This window comes from Myiozetetes cayanensis, unplaced genomic scaffold (genome assembly GCF_022539395.1).
Source record: "Myiozetetes cayanensis isolate MyiCay16 unplaced genomic scaffold, myiCay2020 scf6-25, whole genome shotgun sequence".
Classification (NCBI taxonomy): Eukaryota; Metazoa; Chordata; class Aves; order Passeriformes; family Tyrannidae; genus Myiozetetes; species Myiozetetes cayanensis.
The window spans coordinates 22,926,558-22,945,246 of record NW_026087853.1 but is presented as its reverse complement, the minus strand read 5'-3'; the positions used below and the strand labels follow the sequence as shown (position 1 = coordinate 22,945,246).

Genomic DNA, 18,689 nt, shown 5'->3' with positions numbered 1-18,689 from the left:
TCTTTAGATTCCCTTAAGGAATCAAAAATCTTTAAAAAAATATTAAACTTCTGAGGTTTGTATGTATTTTAGCACACAAAATATTTTCAAGCCTCTTTTTTTTGGTGTATGTTTATGTTATGTTATATAGAGCAAACAAATACATTAATGCATAATACAAATTTGGTTATTCTTATTTCATTTGCAGATAACTTCTCAACAAAATTCCAATAAGAATACTGTTCTCTTTGTTTGTGTTTTTTTTAACAACTTAAATGATTCTCTGTAGGCAGAGAACAAGCATTTGAATTGTATTGTTCTACTCACCTGACTGACTTCTAGAACAGTTTTAATTGTTTGGAAGTTCTCTGTATTAGAATGATAGTCAATATAATTTCAAAAAAGGTTATTTTACAGCCAACTTCCCCACCCAGGCAGTAATGTCTTGCCACAATTCAGCAGCCCAGATGGATTTACCTCTGTGATGCTGATTGGTCTTTTTCCATCGGTCCAGCCACCCCCACAGAGCATTTGCTACCATCCAGGAGTCAGTGCTGAGGTAGAGTGCTGGCCATTTCTCTTGCTCGGTGATACCTAAAGATGGTTGGATGGGTTTCAGCTCTGCAACCTGACTTAATCCACCTTGTCTCTTAATAGCTTCTGCAACTTGTGTAGCTCCATACAGCAGCTTTCCATTTTCCATGTATCCCTACAATACAGCAGGAACCGTCAGTAAAGAGACTGTATCGCTTTTCATTCTCTGGTAGCTGATTATATGACAGGGCCTCCTCAGCATGTCACCTTCTCCTCTTCATCTCTTGATGATAATCCAAAATTTTTGCCATTGGGCCACTTAACAATGATGTTCAAGATCCCTGGGCGATCCCGTTTTGCTATTCAAGCTCGCTGTGTGATCAGCACTACCCACTTACTCCACGTAGCATCAGTGGCATGATGTGTGGAAGGGACTTTCCCTTTGAACATCCAGCCCATCACTGGCAGTCAGAGTGCCAGGAGAAGCTGTGCTTCACTGCCAATCACCTCTGAAGCAGCTCAAACCCCTTCATAAGCTGCCAGGATGTATTTTTCAGTTGGGGTCTAACAGGCCTTGGATCCTTCGTATTATCAACTCTAGAACCCGAGATTTCATCCTTGAGTCTCCCTGGGTATTTCTTGCCAGTCTCCAGGAAGGACCACTCTCCCTGGCTGCAGTGTAGAGAACATTTTTCACATCTTGTCCTGTCCTCACTGGGCCAAGGGCTACTGCATGAACAAGCTCCTGTTTAATTTTTCAAAAGGTTGTTGTTGTTCAGGATCCCACTTAAAATTGCTCTTCCTCCATGTCATATGATAAAGAAGGCTTTCAGTCTGACTGTAATCTGGAATATGCATCCTCCAAAAACTCACAGCACCTAGAAAAGCCTGTGTTTCTTTCTTACTGGCTGGTATGGACATAGCTCTATTTTGTTGACTGTGTCCATTGAAATCTGGTTACATACATCTTGCTGTTTTACTCTTAAAAACTGAATTTCCTGGGCAGGTCCCTTGACCTTACTTTGCTTTATGACAAAATCAGCCTTCAGGAGGATTTGGATTATCTTGTCCCCTGTCTCAAAAACTTGCTCTGCTGTGTTGCCCCACACGATGATGTCATCAATGAGTAAGTGTTCTGGAGCCTTTTCCAGTGCAGTCTGGATCAGTCCACAGCAAATAGAGGGGCTGTGTTTACACCCCTGGGGCAGTCGATTCCAGGTGTGCTGGACACCCCTCCAGGTGAAGACAAACTGTGGCCTGCCCTGTGCTGCTAAAGGAATGGAGAAGAATGCATTAGCAATGTCGATGGTGGCACCACTTTGCTGCCTTGGACTCCAGTTCCTACTGAAGTTCCAGCATGTCCAGCACAGCAGCACACACGGTGGTGTGACTTCGTTCAGGCCACGATAGTTTACACTCAGTCTCCACTCTCCATTGGACTAATGCACTGGCCATGTAGGACTACTGAAGGGTGAGTGAGTTTTGCTGACCATTCCCTGGCTCTCCAGTTCACGAATCATCTCATGGATGGGGGTCACAGAGTCCTGGTTGGTGTGGAGGTGTCAACAGTGCACTGTTGGGATAGCAGTTGGTGCCTGTTGTTCTTCAACCCTCATCAGTCCCAAAGCAGAGGGTCCTCTGAGAGACCAGGCAAGGTATTCAGCTGTCCCAAAAGCCCAATGATGCCCTTTTGGGCCCTTGAAATACCTTATCCTGAGGTAATCTATGCCAAGGATGCACAGGGCCTCTGGGCCAGTCACAATGGGTTGTGTTTGCCTTTTGTTCCTGGTCAGGCTCATTTCAGCTTCCAGTACAGTCAGGTGTTGGGATCTCCTGTCACCCTAAAAATAGAGATGGATTCTGCTCCTGCACATCTTGATGACATCAGGGTTCATTGGGCTCCTGTGTCAACTGAAGCCTTATACTCTCATGGGTCTGATGTGCCAGGCCATCAGATCTACACGCTCCAGTAGGTCTGATTGTCCCCTTCCTCCACCTGGCTGGAGACAGGGCCCCCTTAGCCCTGGTCATAGTACTTGTTGCTCATTTGTAAGTGTGACCTGGAGGTCCCTTCAAGAGGATCAGAAGTAACATCAGCCCTCCTATTCTGTCTGAGGACTTGGAAACTGGAGCTGCATTTCCAAGAATTTCCTGTGGTTGTTCTTCCTCTCAACTCATGAACCTGTGCTGCTGGGGCAGAGGTGGGTTTTTCATCCCACTTTCTCATGTCCTCCCCATGGTCGTGTGGGTAAAACCACAGGTTACCTCATGGTGTGTCCCCTCTCTCTCGAGCAGGAGGGTGCTTGCTCCCAATAGCAGAGACTCTGGTCTGTACTGGTGGGGCATGGGACCTTTCCCTCTAACTTGCTTGAATCTTTTGAGCCTCCCTGCAGTCTTAGTCTTTCCACAGCTGAAGCACAGCTCAGTTGGGAGGAAAAAAGATGCTTTACATATTGCCAGAGTTGGGTAGTCACCTGAAACACTGTTTGTTCTCCTTTCATTTACATCAATGCCAATGAGTTGGCGCACAGTGATGGCGTTCTCTCTACAAACTTCTGCCACATGAATTGTGGGGAGTGCTCATTGTTTATATTCCTATAGACTACCTCCAGCACAGCCAATTCTCTGAGGTACTGGATACCTTTCTCCATGGTCTTCCACTTGCTTGGACACCCCATTAGATCATCCTTGAGAGAATACCTTTCCCTCATGCTTGACAGAAGTCACCTCCAGAAGCAGAGAGTTTCTGTCCTCTTCCCAATCCCCATGTCAATGCCCACCTCCTGAGACAGGGATTGCAGTTGCTCGGCTTCACTACCACCTAGTTTCATATCGTGGGCTGTGATATCCCAGCATTGGAGCAGCCAGGTCACTAGGGCTCTCCCGACTGCTGGCTGACATCTTTTTGCATATCTCACACCTCATCCGGGGATAGAGATCAGGTGATTATCTCTGGCCCTGCCTCTTGCTCCTGTTTTCTGAGGGCCCTGCTTCCTCTTCATCCCTCACTAAGCAAACTGATTTGGTCTTGGATTTCTTCTTCTGTATGGGGGCAACTGCTGCTGGCACAGGTTGTTCCCCTGATTCAGCTGCAGTTTGAGTGGCCAAGGTCTGCTTTCCTCCTCCTTCCCCTGAAGGTGCTGTCTAGCATATGAATAGTGTTCAATATACAGTAGCCAGGGCTCAACATACTGCGATAAGTTGCCCCTCTCTGGAGGTGCCAACAGCATTCTCCTTGCAAATATTATGTCACTTTAACAGGGTCCTGTAGTTGTTCAGGGATGAACTTCCAAACATTTGGAGCAGAGAATTTCCCCCCAAACTGACCCATTTTCTCCCCCATTCCATGCAACTAATCACTATCCACCCTCAGGGCAAATCTCTGAATGACCTTCCTAGAAATCTCTTTCTCCACTCTAAACATGTTGGGGACCACACTGAGGAGATCTGGCAGACTTTGAACAAGGTAATGCTTTCCTTAACCTCCAAAGGGAATTCAGAATTCTCAAAAGCTGTTGTAACAGGCCTGAAGGAGGAAAAAGGAGTGAAAAACTGGGGAGAATCACCCTCCCTTGTTTTTCCCACAGACTGGCTATGGTTATTAATGGATTCTCAGAGGTAGTGCCCAAGGTAAGTGTAGGAGAGCAACACTGAACATATTCCAAATGACCCTCATTGCCTTTGATGTTATCATCTCATAAGCTGATATTCCACAGTACATCAACAAAGCAATCCTGATCCCTCTCCCTGCTCTGAAAAAGATTATCATGAGGAGCACATATGGGAATATATACAGGGTTAGCTACCACAACCCCATGAACAGACCAAGCAACATTGTGACCAGTGGCTCCATACCTAATACAGTAAATGCTTAGATCAAATTTGTTTTCAAGCTCTCTGGGCAGATCTGCTATTATCTCAACCCTTTGTGCCTCACGTGGGGCATCAAATAAGGCTGTCATGGTTTAGGAGTGGTGATCTCCAATTTAGTACTCCCACTAAAAAAACCCACATGCTGTTCCCCCTCCCACTCCAATGGGAAGCACAAAAGGCAAAGATCACAGTTTGAGATAAGAAGAATTTACTGGAAACAGCAATGAGATAAGAAAACAAATAGTAGCATCAACAATACTAATGACAGAAGGTATAAGAGAAGAAATGATTCCCACAGACCCCTTCCTCCCTGCCCCTGGCTCCCTGCAATAACAGACAATACCAGACAGCTCCCTCTGCTGCATTTTCTCAACTAGACAAGGAGCCACTTCTACCTGGAAGAGACTCCCATCCCCCACCCTCGCCAGTGGTGTGAGGTGGTACAGAATAAGCTTCATGGCCTAGCCATACCCCTTTCAGGTTTCCACAAAAAGTTAACCCTGTCCTGGCTGGAACCAAGACAAATGGCTTGCTCAATGACCTCAATACAGTTACTTCATTACTGTGTGCCTCAATTTTGATGGCTTTAAAATTACTGTCACAGTACTTATGCATCTCAAAAAATATCCATGAGAGTTTCCAGAAAATGTTTCCAAGGCTTACTTCAGTGAACCTCTGTCTTCTGTATCTTGAAGTGAGAACAGATATCCTACCTCAGAGATAAATCAAGAAATTTTCTGAATAAGAATTACTTAAAAGTAAATCGATAGTCCTCATTCTTCTGAGCTGACCCATGATGCTGTCAGCAGAGTGCTGTGGGAATGTACTGTTGGGGCACTGAACATCCAATGCATCTACGTAGTGATTTCCTCTTTGTTACTGCAAAGGCTTTGCTGGTTGTACATGGTATTTTTGCTGGGCAGAACACTAAGAAATAAAAAGAATTAGCTTTGTATTACAAAACTACTCTGAGCTCAGTCTTTGCTTTTAATCAGGTTGCTGTGACTGCCATTCTGCTGTGCTACAGAAGTGATTTAGTGAGATTTTAGAGTCCTAGTGAATAATCACCTTGAATTTTGCCCAGTTCTCTTTAAACATTAGAAAAACTGTTCACAAAGGGACAACCATTTGCTCTTCATGGCAAGATATTGGTTCTCAGTATACTACAGTAAAAGTCTAAATAATTCCTAACATAAATAAATCTGTATTAAATCCAAAGACAAGTAAAGCTGCATTTTCTTCTTTGTTTTGGAGAATATGTGTATTGTTGCTCTTTTAATTTTGTACTGAGCATTTGTAATTGTTTTCCAGAAACAGGAATTACTTTCTTCTTGAAAATTAAGTAAAGTAACTTTTCCTAATATTAATTCTGAAAACTTGTTTGCATATTGTGGGAAAAATAAAATAGTGAGGAAAAAATAAAAAATAACACTCTTTGACATATCCGTGTAAATCATGTGTATTTCATTTGTGTCAACTGAAATATGAATTAAAAAGGAAATTACAGGCATTCTGAAAATGAATAAAATCTAAACCAACTCTTTTCACTTATGCTAGACAATAGGATTTCTTCCAACAGACTAATTTTCTTTCTTTGCATATTTATGCCTATAAAATCCTTTCATTTTGGTTCCCCCTCATTTTCAGGATTTATATCTTTTTATCATTCAGTAAAGGGTGAACTGTCATGCAATCTAAGCTTTTCACGGTCAGGTCATTCTGTTTGGTAGAAGTTTCAGTAGTTAAAAAGCCAAATGAATGAATGTTTGTCTTTTGACAAAACAGTTGACTCATCATTTTCAGCTCATGAAGGAATATTTGGCCATAGTACTAATTTCATTTGCATAGTTTGAAAAGTTAGTGGCTATCAGGTTACATATGCAGTATTATTAACATACCAAAAAAAAAATCTAGATAATTTGAAAGTCAATAAAAAAGAATAGCAGTTAGTCTAGTGAAAATAAAAAGGTGAAGTTCTAACGTAATACTTTTACACCCATAGTTATTGCAGCAAGTGTGGTAGATGTGTGATTTACAGGTGGGGCAAGATCAAGTATTTTTAAACTGTGGGAAGTGTGTCCTGTTATTCCAGTGGGAATAGGTTAGTTTGGCAGGGCCAGCGTCTCTTTGCTTTGATAGTTTTTTTGCATAGGGAATATTCCCTCTTGTTTAAAATTCAAAATTTTTGGTATTGCACAAACACAAAAAAACTCCATTGGTATTGAAGCTGTGTTGTTGTTTAGACTGAGAAAAAAGCCCCATATGATTGCAACCCAGATGGACAATTCCATCCTGGGCTGCATCAAAAGAAGTGTGGCCAGGGGGGAAATGATTCTACCCCTTCATTCTGCCTTGTGAGACCTCAGAGAGAGTGCTGCATCCAGGTCTGGGGTCCCTAGTACAAGAAAGATGTGAACCTGTTGCAGCATGTCCAGAGGAGGCCAGGAAGATGATCAGAGGGCTGGAGAACATCTCCTGTGAGGTCAGGCTGAGAGAAATGGGGTTGTTCAGCCTTGAGAAAGAGGACTCTGGGAAGACCTCATTGCAACCTTCCAGTACTTGAAGGGGGCTTATAAAAAAAGAGGGGGAGCAACTTTTTACATAGGCAGCTATGATAGGACAAGGAGGAACAGTGTTAAACTAAAAGAGTAGAGATTTAGGTTTAGATATTAGGAAGAAATTCTTTACGCAGAGGGTGGTGAGGCAGTGGACCAGGTTGCCCAGAAAATCAATGGATGCCCAGTCTGGAAGTTTAGCCACTTCCAGAGTTGGATGGGGCATTGAGCAACGTGATCCAGTGGGGGACATCCCTGCCTATGGCAGGGGGTTGAAACTAGATGATCTTTAGGGTCCCTTCCAACCCAAACTGTCCCTTCCAACCCAAACTATGATTCTGTGATTAACAGTAAATTATAGTTTGTTAATCACTGAATTTTGAAGGCTTTTAGTAATTGACATTGCACTTTCTCAAATATAGCAGAGTTTTGTTCTACTTTTTTTCACATTTTTAATCTGAAAGTGTTACGGTGTAATAGCTACTAAGTCAGCTTTGCTCAAGCTCATTCTTTTCCTTCCTGCTTTTGCTCTTTTTCCTAGTATGCCTCTTACTGCCATCCCTCTGGGTGTTCACTCATGCAGTCTTTCTCAGACAGATGAGAACATACTATGTCTGTGCCACAGACCAGCTTAAAACAAATACCAGTAAGCTATAGGTAACAAGGAGTAAGTACTATTACGCTTGAAGCTGATTTGATGCACCTGGGGCTTCCAATGTCCCCGTGCTCATCCGCAGGCAAATCTTTAGCCAGTCCTGTGTTATGAGGTGCTGTGTGCATGTTCTGTTGCATTTTATTTGTTTTCCCTTACTCCTATTCCGTGGAGATCCCCTGCAAACCTCTGATCTGATCGGTACAATTTGGCTAGTGGGGTGCTGAAAGACTACAAGCAGGGAGAAGGAGGTGCCCACCCGGATTCTGCTGGATGATGGGACTGCTGAGTATGCTGAGTGGTCAAACAAGGAAAGCTACTGCCTCCTTAGTCTTCCAGTTGAATCTACACCTTCTGTGCACTTATCACTGTTGTATCACTTGTATCACTGTTGTATCACTGCTGTGATTGTGTTGATTGCACAGTCACTTGGTACAGGATTCTCTAATGCTGTACTTTCCCTGATCTTGGTGCCAATCCCTCACTTCTTAGAAGCAGCTATAAGAAATATTGTGTGCCTGCACAGTGTGATAGGTTCAGTGTTTTTACTTGACTTTTTAACCATTCTCAGCTTAACAACAGTGAATTCTGTTCTACCTATACTGTTTCAAGCCATGACAGCATTATCTTCCCCTTATGTCCCTCACAATCAATTCCCAGATTTAATTCTGGTGTCTTTATATTCCTTCTTCCTAACATTTGCTTTTCTTTCCCTCAATGTGAACAATCTATTCATTCAAGATAAATACATACAGAAGATCAGCTGTTCAGCTTCTCCCTATAGTGAAATATTAATCTGAGCAACTGAACTTGCTATTTTATATGGAAAATAAGTTGTTTGGTATACTCAAGAACCAGAATCAGTGGTGGTGATACCACTTAATGAAATCTACATGATTTTTTTTTCCAAAGTTTGCATGGCTGTTTTACACTTTCTCTGATATTCTCTGTACAGCCTAATTACTGCAAATGCTACTTACTCCCCAGTGTGTGTCTGCAGCATTGGTAATTAGTGCATAAGACAATTTGCAGGAGGCATGAGGAAAAGCACTGAAGTGCATTGATTAAAATTGCCACTTAATTTACCATGGAGGTAATGGGCTATATGCAGAATAAAGTGGTTAAAAAAAAAAAAAAAAATCGCTATGCCGACTGATCTGACAGTGTTCAAAATGTCCTCCCCAAAGCATTCTACTGACAAATTTAGCATGGTAACAGAAAAAAACCAAAAACCAAAAACAAAAAAACAAAACAAAACAAAAAACCGACAACAAACAAAACAAAAAAACCAAACACAAACCAAACAAACAAACAAAAAACCCAAACCAACCAACCAACCAAAAAAACCAAGCAAACAAAACCCCCCAAACCATTGCAGCTTTATTAAATGAGTAAAACATTCTCACCTTAATGCCCTTGAGCAGAGTGCTTCCAATTCTGAGTGGAGGAGGCTGCCATCATCTTCTCTCATACAAAATCAGTAGATAAAAAACATATCCTCTGTGTTTCGCCTAACATTTCCAGGAATGCCACTTACAGGCTTGCTGTGATGCTACTTAGTCTTACCCATGTGCTTGAGGGAATTGAATCTGGGTGATAAGGTGTGCTGCAAATGTACACTGCTTAAAGAAGCAGCATTAGCATTAATAAATACCAACACAGATCTAGTCCTATTCTAAATTATTTTTTTAAGCTGCAGTAACTTACAGTTAAAGGCATAAAACCCCATACCTTGACATGGCCTAAGGATTTACCCTGAAGTGCAGATGCTAATGCAGATGTTTACCTCCTCATGAGGACATGCTTACTTCTGATTTTAAAAATAAAAATAAAAATCTATCTACTGACTCGACTAGTCCTCTAGAGAGCTTTGCTTCTTTTTGGCAGCTTGTGTTCAGGATGTTATAGAAAGGCTCCTGATGCTTATCTGACCCTCTTACCCCCAGCTGCTCTTCCATGTAGGCAGTAGTGATGCTGTTGGTGTGACCTGGGAAGTTTTGTGTATCGATCTGGGTGAGGCTCTTCTCCAAATTCTTTATAATATAAATAAAACAGAAAACACATCTCAACCAAGTGTACTCCTCCCTATAAAAAGCTTTGCAAGTATGGAAATTCAGACTAGGTTACTTTTCAGATAGTACTAACTGAAGAGGATTCCAAATTTTCCCCTTATGTGTTGTCACTCCCAAGTTGGGGCAGGTTCTTAGAGTAATATGTTTGGTGATCTCTTTTTTAACCTATGTTTCTTCAGAGATCCTTGCTCCTTACTATAAGGAGGAGCAAGAGGTCAGATCCAGTTTTAGAGGTAGCAACACTTCAGAGGAAATCTCTGCCCAAAAATCTGCAGGATTTCAAGCCAGTGGAAACAGTGTACATTTGTTCAAAGAATCCAGGTAGCTGTGGCCCATGTTCAAATTCTGCATTAGCTGTGAAATGGTATGAGGAGCACATTTCAATTACAGTGCTGAAAGCGGTGCTATACCTATTTACAAATGTTTTATCAGGTTATGGTCCCCACATGTTTATTAGTGCCCAGAAACAAAGATTCTGATATGCTTTTGACTGTTGTTTCTCTAGTGCAATAATCAGTGGTTGTAGTTTACAGGAATGGTAAGAGTGGATTCAAGTAAGTTTGTGCTGAAGTGAATGAGGAGAATATGGGTGAGCAGTGGGTACCATAACTTTTTCCTCAAGTTAGTTGACACGCAGCTTTTTAGTGGAACTTGTTAAACTGACTCCAACCAATTCACAATTCATCTCTCAGTGCCCTAGGGCTATTTCCTGTACCATTGACTGTGTCTTAACTTCTTTAAGGAGAAAGGAATCTATTGCTACAGATTTTAGAGACGATCTTTGGTATTTTTTACGTGAAGCATGACACCTTGATACTGATTGATGTGTATTTTTGGGCTATTTCTACTTGATTTCAACTGTATAAACAGTTTCTTATTATTTTTGAAGAGGATATTATAAGATTGATCAGAGAATGTATACCATATAATTTATCCAAAATGTTTGGAAACACTAACTTTATTAAACAAGCAAAAGCTCCAATGTTTGTTCTCTACAAATCTAAATGAAAAAATGAAGAATATATGCACCTTTTTTCCATTTGCGGTTTTTTTTTTTTTTTTAGGCTGATTCCTTCTCATTTTTAATATAGTTCTATAATTAAAACTTACTTGTTCTTACTTTATGAAAGAACGTTTGTGGTATGTCGATCTTTCTTTCATTTAAATACCTTGATATCAGAAATATGTCCTAAAAATATCTAGTAGCCAAGCTTAAGAGAACTAACTATCACTCAACATTTTAATCAGATAAATTTCCTCTTTGGCACAATTTCTGTTTTGCATTCTTCAGGTTCCTCAGTTGTATGAGCCTGTGCCTCACACTCTACAGGAATGAATAATGTGGCCTTAAATTTGTTGTTGCTAATTACAGCTTGATGACACTCCTTTTGTAACCAAAATGGATTTGAAGGAGACCTCACTATAAGTAAGAGTCTAGTTAATAACCCGAAAATTTCTCTCTCCATAGCAGAAATTCATCATGTCTTACTATGGTAGAGCTGATTTTTACGAAAGATAGGTAAATAATTTTCTGCGGTCAGCATTATTTTAAGCAGTCATTTAAGGGAAAGAGGATTAGGAAATGGTGATTAATTTTTCATGTTTCCATGAGAAAAATCCAGGAAATAGGTTGTAAGTCCTACAGCCATGCTGTCAGTAACACAACTCTAGTTCCTGAGTGGGAAGAAGAGGCTTGGAATCTGAAAGTAAATTACTTGTTCCTTTCTGCTGCAAAGAAGAATATGAATATAGCAAGCCATTTTTGAATGAGAAATCTCAAGTTTTGCTTCATTTTCCAAATGAGAAAATGTGTTTGCTTCTTTTTCCAATTAGAAACACACATCTTGGAACATAAAAAAGAAGACGTTTGCCTTGGACTTCAATTTTATCAGAATTCTCAAAAAACTCCAGAATTTTTCATTCAGACAGACCCTGAAGCACCAAAACCTTCAGATTTGCCAGTAAAGAGTCAAAGAGGAGGAGTCGTAAATGATTATAGTTCTGGTCCTGAAGAATCAAGGTAAACCCAAGAAATATCCCTATATGTAGTTTTTCTACATTCAAATTATAGACAGTATACATATGGATTTTTGGATAAAGATAGGGAAGTTTGCTACCTACATAAGAATCAGTAAGTCAACTTTTTACTTAGACTCACCATATCTGCCCTTCTTCCCTTGTGGAATGCAGCTTTTCACTACTGTATTCTCTTGCACTCATAGAAAATTTGATAATTGCAATGGTTTATATCACACACTGTGAGTATTTCAATGATTGTGTTCTCTACAGAGGATTTTAAAAATGCATCCTGAAAAGAATAAAAACAGATTTAAAAGTCTAATAGCATCTGTGGTTTTACACAACAAGCACAGTGTACCCTAAATGGGATAAGTGGGTAGAAAGCAGGAATAAAATAGTGTGAAGTCCAGATGAAGTTGGAAGAGTGAATATGAGGAACTGTGATACTTTGTAGCAGTCTGTGACAGGAATCTGGAGAAAAGCAAATATGGTTGAAAAGTTTAATATAAACTCTGAACATATTATTCTGTTAATAACTTCGGTCATTTCTTGCAGTTAATTTTTGTACTGTGCAATGGCCTTCTACTGCGGTCTTGAGAAATACATACACTCGTTTTATATGTAACATAATATACAAGGTATAATTATCTGACTAGGGAAAATGCTACCAGTCTTGAGTGACTTAGGCATTCTGCAGACCAAGTCTAAACTGAAAGTGGTGGAGATGCTTTTGAAAATGGGAACAAGGCTGCAAAGCCCTATTATGTACTTTTGAAAAATATACTAATTCCTCAGCTGTCTAGCAGATTCAACACCTGCTTTTGTTATCTTTATTATGAACTGGTGGTGTTTTATTGGGCCAAACCCAATCCACAGTACGTTTTCAATTGTCTTTTTGCCTTTTTTTTGCATGAGGGACTGAGATATGCCAGTAGGGCAATGTGTCCTCCACTAAAAGCCAGATATAATCCCAAGTGCTTAAGTACAGCCCAGCATGGAGTCAGCCAAAGATTGTTGCTCCTACCCTTCACCAGTGCCACTCTCACTGGCAATCAGGCTGGTCTTCAACACTGAGATTAACCTCACACAGCAGTCAACATGTTAAACCATCTCATCTGCAAGTATGTTACATGGAGGATCCTAAAGCTGTGTGCCAAAACCTCATTATGGTAGATACTATATAAATTGCACAAAATCTGTCCTTCCCCAAATATATTTTAATTAGAATATATGATAAAATATCTAGATATAGAAAAACCTCAGAAATGTTGAGTCAGTGTTGATTTGCATTGTAGATTCTGGTCTTGGTGTACCACCAATGTGATTTGTAATTTTTTCTTCTAAGGAGAAAGGAAAAAAATAATTTGAGGAAAGAAAACATTTCAGTTTAAGATGATGATAAATTATATTTAAACTTGGTCATGGAGGCATCTCTTGAACATGGAAAATGCACAAGAAATGCTTGCATTTTATAATGTCTGGGCAGTAGTATATAGAAGTTATTTTTCTTTCTCTCTCTTTTTTTTTTTTCCTTCCTAAATACAGCACTGTAGAAAGAAAGGCTAACAGAATGCTCCCTGAATTTATACCCTCATGGAAGGATTCTTCAGATTTAGGTGGAAGAACAGAAACTGCATTCCTTTTAAAAGAATTGGACACGCTGAGGGCCAAAAATAAAAAGGTACAATTGAGATGTTCAGATCACAGTATTTGCTTTCTTATGGTTGCTTTACCAAACGTACATTTTAAACTGTTCCTGATTTAGTTTTGTTATTTATTTTAGAGTACTAACCACTAGCTTCCTAACATTTTGGATTCTTAGTATCTGTTTAACAACCATTTCTCTGGAATTAAAAAAAACACCTTTCAACCTACCCTCTGATTTTTTTAATCAGTGACATACGTTCTTAAACCCTGGATGAAAAACAAGGAGGACCAAAGACAAAACCAGGGCTTCATGATTAGAATCTGGAGCTCATGCTTCTGATACTTCTTTACGTGTGGCCCAGATAACGAATGTGCCCTGAGAGGAAGACAAGTCCATCCTACTTGCACACTACATTGCTTCTAGCATTAGTTGTGGTTGTATGCACCTAAACAACATAACAGTCCATAGTCTTTCCATGAAGTGTCATTGAAAATTTAATGGCAAGTTCAGATATCTCTCCAAGAACAGGTTTAGTGAATAACCACTTAAAAGAAAGGCCTCAATACATGAAAGAATAACAGTTTTGTATCTGATGATGAACATGAAAAATTATGTATTTACGCCACAGTCTCTTCATGCTGTGATGGCAGTACTCGTGGTAGGAAATGGACTGTTCATGCAGACACCACCTGCATTATATTCCATCTAATTCTGAACTTCCTTAGCAAGAAGACTGGAGATACCTGAAGAAGAGAATCCCAAGTAAAAACAACAGCATGCTCATTGCTACTTGTCTCACAGAGCAAGATAGGTCAGATGTTAAAAAAGATTTTTTAACATTTGTTCTTTAAACAAATAAATATATATAAATTGAACTTCTTTTGTAATGCTTAGTGTTTGTATTTTGGGAGTAAGAAATTATTATTATTTACAATTCTGTTGTGGTTAAAAGAGCTGTTTCAACCAGGTAGGAATCTTACTGTACATTTGTTCAATTCAGCTTCAAGATAATCTGACTGAAAAAGACAAGGAGCTGAAGACAATGAAACTGGACTTAGAACTGCAAGAGAAAGCTACAGAAGCTAAGATTGCAGAAAAGATTGCAGGTACAGTAGGCAAGCGTTTAACAGATGGTTGTATGGCTCATGCAGTACCTGTGGTTGCTATATGACGTGGCCTAGTGAGTGTTAGCTTTATTTGCTAAAGGAGGGAAGATTTGACTTTTTTTTTTATATGTGGCTGTTTAGAGTTGCTTAGAAAATAGGTGGCTTTAACATCCTGGTACTGGTATTAGTAGGAGCTTTACCTGTATTCATACTGATTTGGGCATTAAATGCATTGTTAACACCATGTCAATCCAATCACAAAAAGGTTGTTTGTTTTGTTGGAAGGTCCTGAACAAACAAGGGGAAATAATGATTACCAGTGCCTCTACCTTTCAACCAGCAGTTCAAATACCACTTATTGTTTTAGCTCGTTCAGAGCAATACTACCCCCTCCCCGTGCATGGAGATAGTCACACATTCACCTCAACTAGAGACCTGCACTGTTCTTGAAAAACCTGTTCTTGAAAAATATGCTCTTTTGGTAGTTATAATGAATTTTCGTCAAATGATGGTATGTCTCCAGTGAATGAAGTTTATATGAATTCTCAAAAGGAAAGGTTTTTAAGTTTAGAGCTGAAAGTGAATGCATGCTTATATTTGTTGTTAATTGTTCTTTGGGGAGACATACAGGCATGGAGACAGCTTGTATTCTATGCTTTCACGTATTGCTAACATAGTGAAGCTGAGTATTTTTATTATTGAGAAGTGGCTGTATGTACAGTGTACCTAGTGGATGAAAAATGCTCTAAGGTTTTTCTGAAAGTGTTTAAAAAAAATGAATGAGAGTGCTTTTATAAATGCATTGCATCATTTGTTGAGAAACAAAGTGTGAGCTTGGTAAAAAAGTTTTCTAATAGATCTTACACACTTCATAGTGTATTAATAGTACTAATACCTGTCTCCAAAGTGAAGGGAGGAGTAACTGTCTTCAGGAAAAGGGAGCAGATTTTAAACCCTCTAGCTGAAAAACAGATGGCTGACTTTCCACTTAATATCAAACTCCTGAGAATACAGTATACTGTGAATATTATAGATAGAAGAGACGGCCTCTAGATTTTCTGTGGTGGGGGAAGGGAAAGGAAAATCTAATTGACATCTTAGGAAAAAAATTAAATACAGGCATAATTTTATTCTTACTCAATTTCACATAACTGCTTGCTTTATTTTCGTAAGAAAAAAAAATCGACACTATGTATCATTGTTATATCCAGCAACCAAAGGCTAATGCAAATGATTTGAGTTGGATCTGAAGTTTCATGTTTGTTCCTGGATATTTGCCCAGTGTTTTACCTCTGTACTTGATTCTCTTTGATATGGGTGTCCATTGCTCATTAAAACCTGGAAAGAAAGGTGTGTCAAAAACATGTTTAGTTTCATTTTTATGGATAGAGTGGAAATACTTGTTAGTAAATTGTTGTTTTCCTACACTACTGTTCAAACATTCTAATTATGTCCTAAGCATATTTGTTTCTTCAAAATAGTATGGCATGAATATGGATATAAGAATTTAACATACTTATTCTGTTTTAAAAGTAAGAATAAACCAAATTTTAAAGAGAGCTACAGTGTGTAATAAGGATGACCTTTACAAAATAGACTTTTTTTCTCTTTTTATGAGTACAGGAAGTATAAAATCCTTTAAATGCTGAGAGAGGGCAAGAGGCTCCTTACTACTTAAACTGTTTGCCAAAAGGAAGCATTGTTAATATTTCACAGTTTTTTGCTTCCTGTCTTACAGTTCTAAGAATGTTACCAAGTATGGATAAATGTTTTGAAATCTGGAATGGTGTGAACCAAATCGAATTTCTGGAGGTCTGTGTGTCTCTCTCTCATAAAAGCCTTGGCCAGAGTTCTAATGGACAAGCAGAATAATAAAGAAGAGACTGTGTTTAAGGAAAAACTTTTCCCCTTATGTTAAGTTCTTTGAGGAAGGGAGAACGCATACTGCTGTGATTTCATGTTACTAGTTAATGTTTAATTACTGCCGTGTATAACACATGGTGGAGTGAAGCTTGTAAATATGGGTGTTTGCATTTTTATTATTACTTAGTACTGACTTTATGATAAGTAAGTGACTCCACAAAATTATATTGTAAAGAACATCAGAAAGGTACACCATAAAAGTGTTATCTACCTTGAGGAGTATTACAATTCTGTTTTAAAAGGTAACCTCCTAATTGATGGGTTTTACCTAAACAAGTACCATTGAAAGAACAGAAAAGCTAAAGACAAAAGCCATTTTTAAATGAAGCTACTGCAGCTTTCAGAAGCAAATAATCTGAAGATTGTCCCTTTATGATTTTTACTTTGTTCAGAGAAAAAAGGGAAGAGAAGAATTGTAAATTTGTGAAATACTTCATGAAAGAAGAAAAAGTAGAATTAAAGCAGAAGATATACATGATGGAAGAGAAAGTATACTACTGTGTGCAGTAAAGAAATTATTTTCAGAAGGTGTTTATTTCTAAATTTTACTAGCCTGGAAAATGGATTTTAAAACTTCCTTGGGTCCATATCTCTATGTCAGCTAATTATGGCTAAAGAAAATTAGGAAATTTACAGTTTCGGTTGCAGACTTCTAAGCACTGGATACCAATGTTTCATAGGGGGGTCATAGTTGCCATAAATTCCTGCAGTTTCTTCATTATTATTCTGTTGGATTTTGTGTCATTATAAGCCACTGTCCATTAGTGTACCATTAGTTTCACTCCCCATCATCAAGAAGAATAGAGGTAGAAGCAACATCAGGAAAATCAAGGGAAGAGCGTATCATAAAAGAGCAGAAACCACGATAATGTAAGGAAAAAAGGAAACATCGCATATGAACTGGGTATGAAGAATAGACAAATCTTGAAATTTGGGAACTGCAGAACTTTAATATGTTGAACAGAAAAGGAATGGGTGCCCCCCTGTGGGAGGAGAAAGGGAGAAACATACATCTTCCAAGGACAGACTGAAAGACAAAGATGGATACATTGCAAAGGAGTAAGTCTTCAAAAGAACCAGAAGAGAGAACAGATCCCACTTTGGATGGACATGATAAGTGACTGCATTTTTTCCTAACAGAAGAATAAAATAGGGGATATATGGGAAGCTTTAGAGGAAAGAGCTGGTTGACTGTAAGGAAGAATTATAGAGCATAGTGATAGCCTCTCCAGACTGGAAAAAATATCAAAGCCCTGGTCTTCTCATAGTAACTCCTGCCATTACTGTCACATGTTGCTGTCATGGTATATATTGAGACTAAGAATAATTCTAAATGAAAATATAATTAAAAAATGTTTATCCTTAAATCTTTCTGTAGCAATGGCTATTCTGTGGAGTTGGGAGTTTTTTGTGTTAGTTTCTAATAAGAATGTTAACAGAATTTATTACTTTTTTAATCAAGGTCATATCAGGAGGATTGAGTCCAGCCCTGTTAGATGTTGCACACTACCTTTAGTGCCTGAAAACTGTATTAGCATTCTGCAGATGCTCTCTGAAATGATAATGATAGAAAATATATTGAGGAAAAAGGGCAAAGCAGTACTTCTAATGTGGTGGTACATGTTATTCAGCTTTCAGTCTCTTGGAAGCTATGGCAATGTACCTACAATGAAGTCTCTATTTCAGGTCTGTTTTTATGAAAATGTTGTGAATTTGCATTTGTAGTATTTTGGAATTCTTGAATATGGTATGGAAATTTTCATGAAAGCTTCCTAAATTGACTCAAAAAATAATTACTGAACATGCATATGCAATAGTTTTAATAGCAAAAGTAAAAACAAATATCAAGTAGCTATTACCTGAGAGTTAATTTGATTTAATATCCCATAAAGTAAGAGGAAATAAGTAATCTTGCCAGTAATAAACTTTGGGTGGCAATAACTTCCAGTACAGAAGAAAAGTATTTTCCATTTCTTCAAAACTCACTTTAGAGTCCCTTTTTAGATGTTATTTTTCTTTCCTGCATGTCATCCATTAAAGATTAGCTGTGGAAGGTTGGAGCATGGAGAGATTATGAATGACAGAACAACTCCCGCAGAATAATAATCAGTTTTTGGTATTTAATGCTGTTTGACTTTTGCAGACACATTTCTTATTAACCTTTGGTACAAACAGAAATCCAGGTTCCTGATATCTCATGGAGAAGATGAATTCAAGATCCTCTTCCAATTAAACTGAAATAAGGCCAATATTGGGTTTTAGCCAAAAGAACTCAATAGTTCCCAACTCTTGTGTTTATAAGCCTAAATATGAATGATATTTTACAGT

General features: G+C 38.8%; 1 protein-coding gene across 2 annotated transcripts in view; it reads left to right on the top strand.

Moving 5' to 3' along the window:
* MIPOL1 (mirror-image polydactyly 1) overlaps positions 1-18,689 on the top strand; it is a 186,168-nt gene that overhangs the window by 39,924 nt on the left and 127,555 nt on the right. For both annotated transcript variants that reach the window (XM_050335772.1, XM_050335773.1), the window contains 3 exons: positions 11,499-11,685; positions 13,230-13,365; positions 14,333-14,438. In XM_050335772.1, coding sequence (XP_050191729.1) covers positions 11,499-11,685; positions 13,230-13,365; positions 14,333-14,438 — 429 coding nt within the window. The remainder of the gene's footprint in view (positions 1-11,498; positions 11,686-13,229; positions 13,366-14,332; positions 14,439-18,689) is intronic.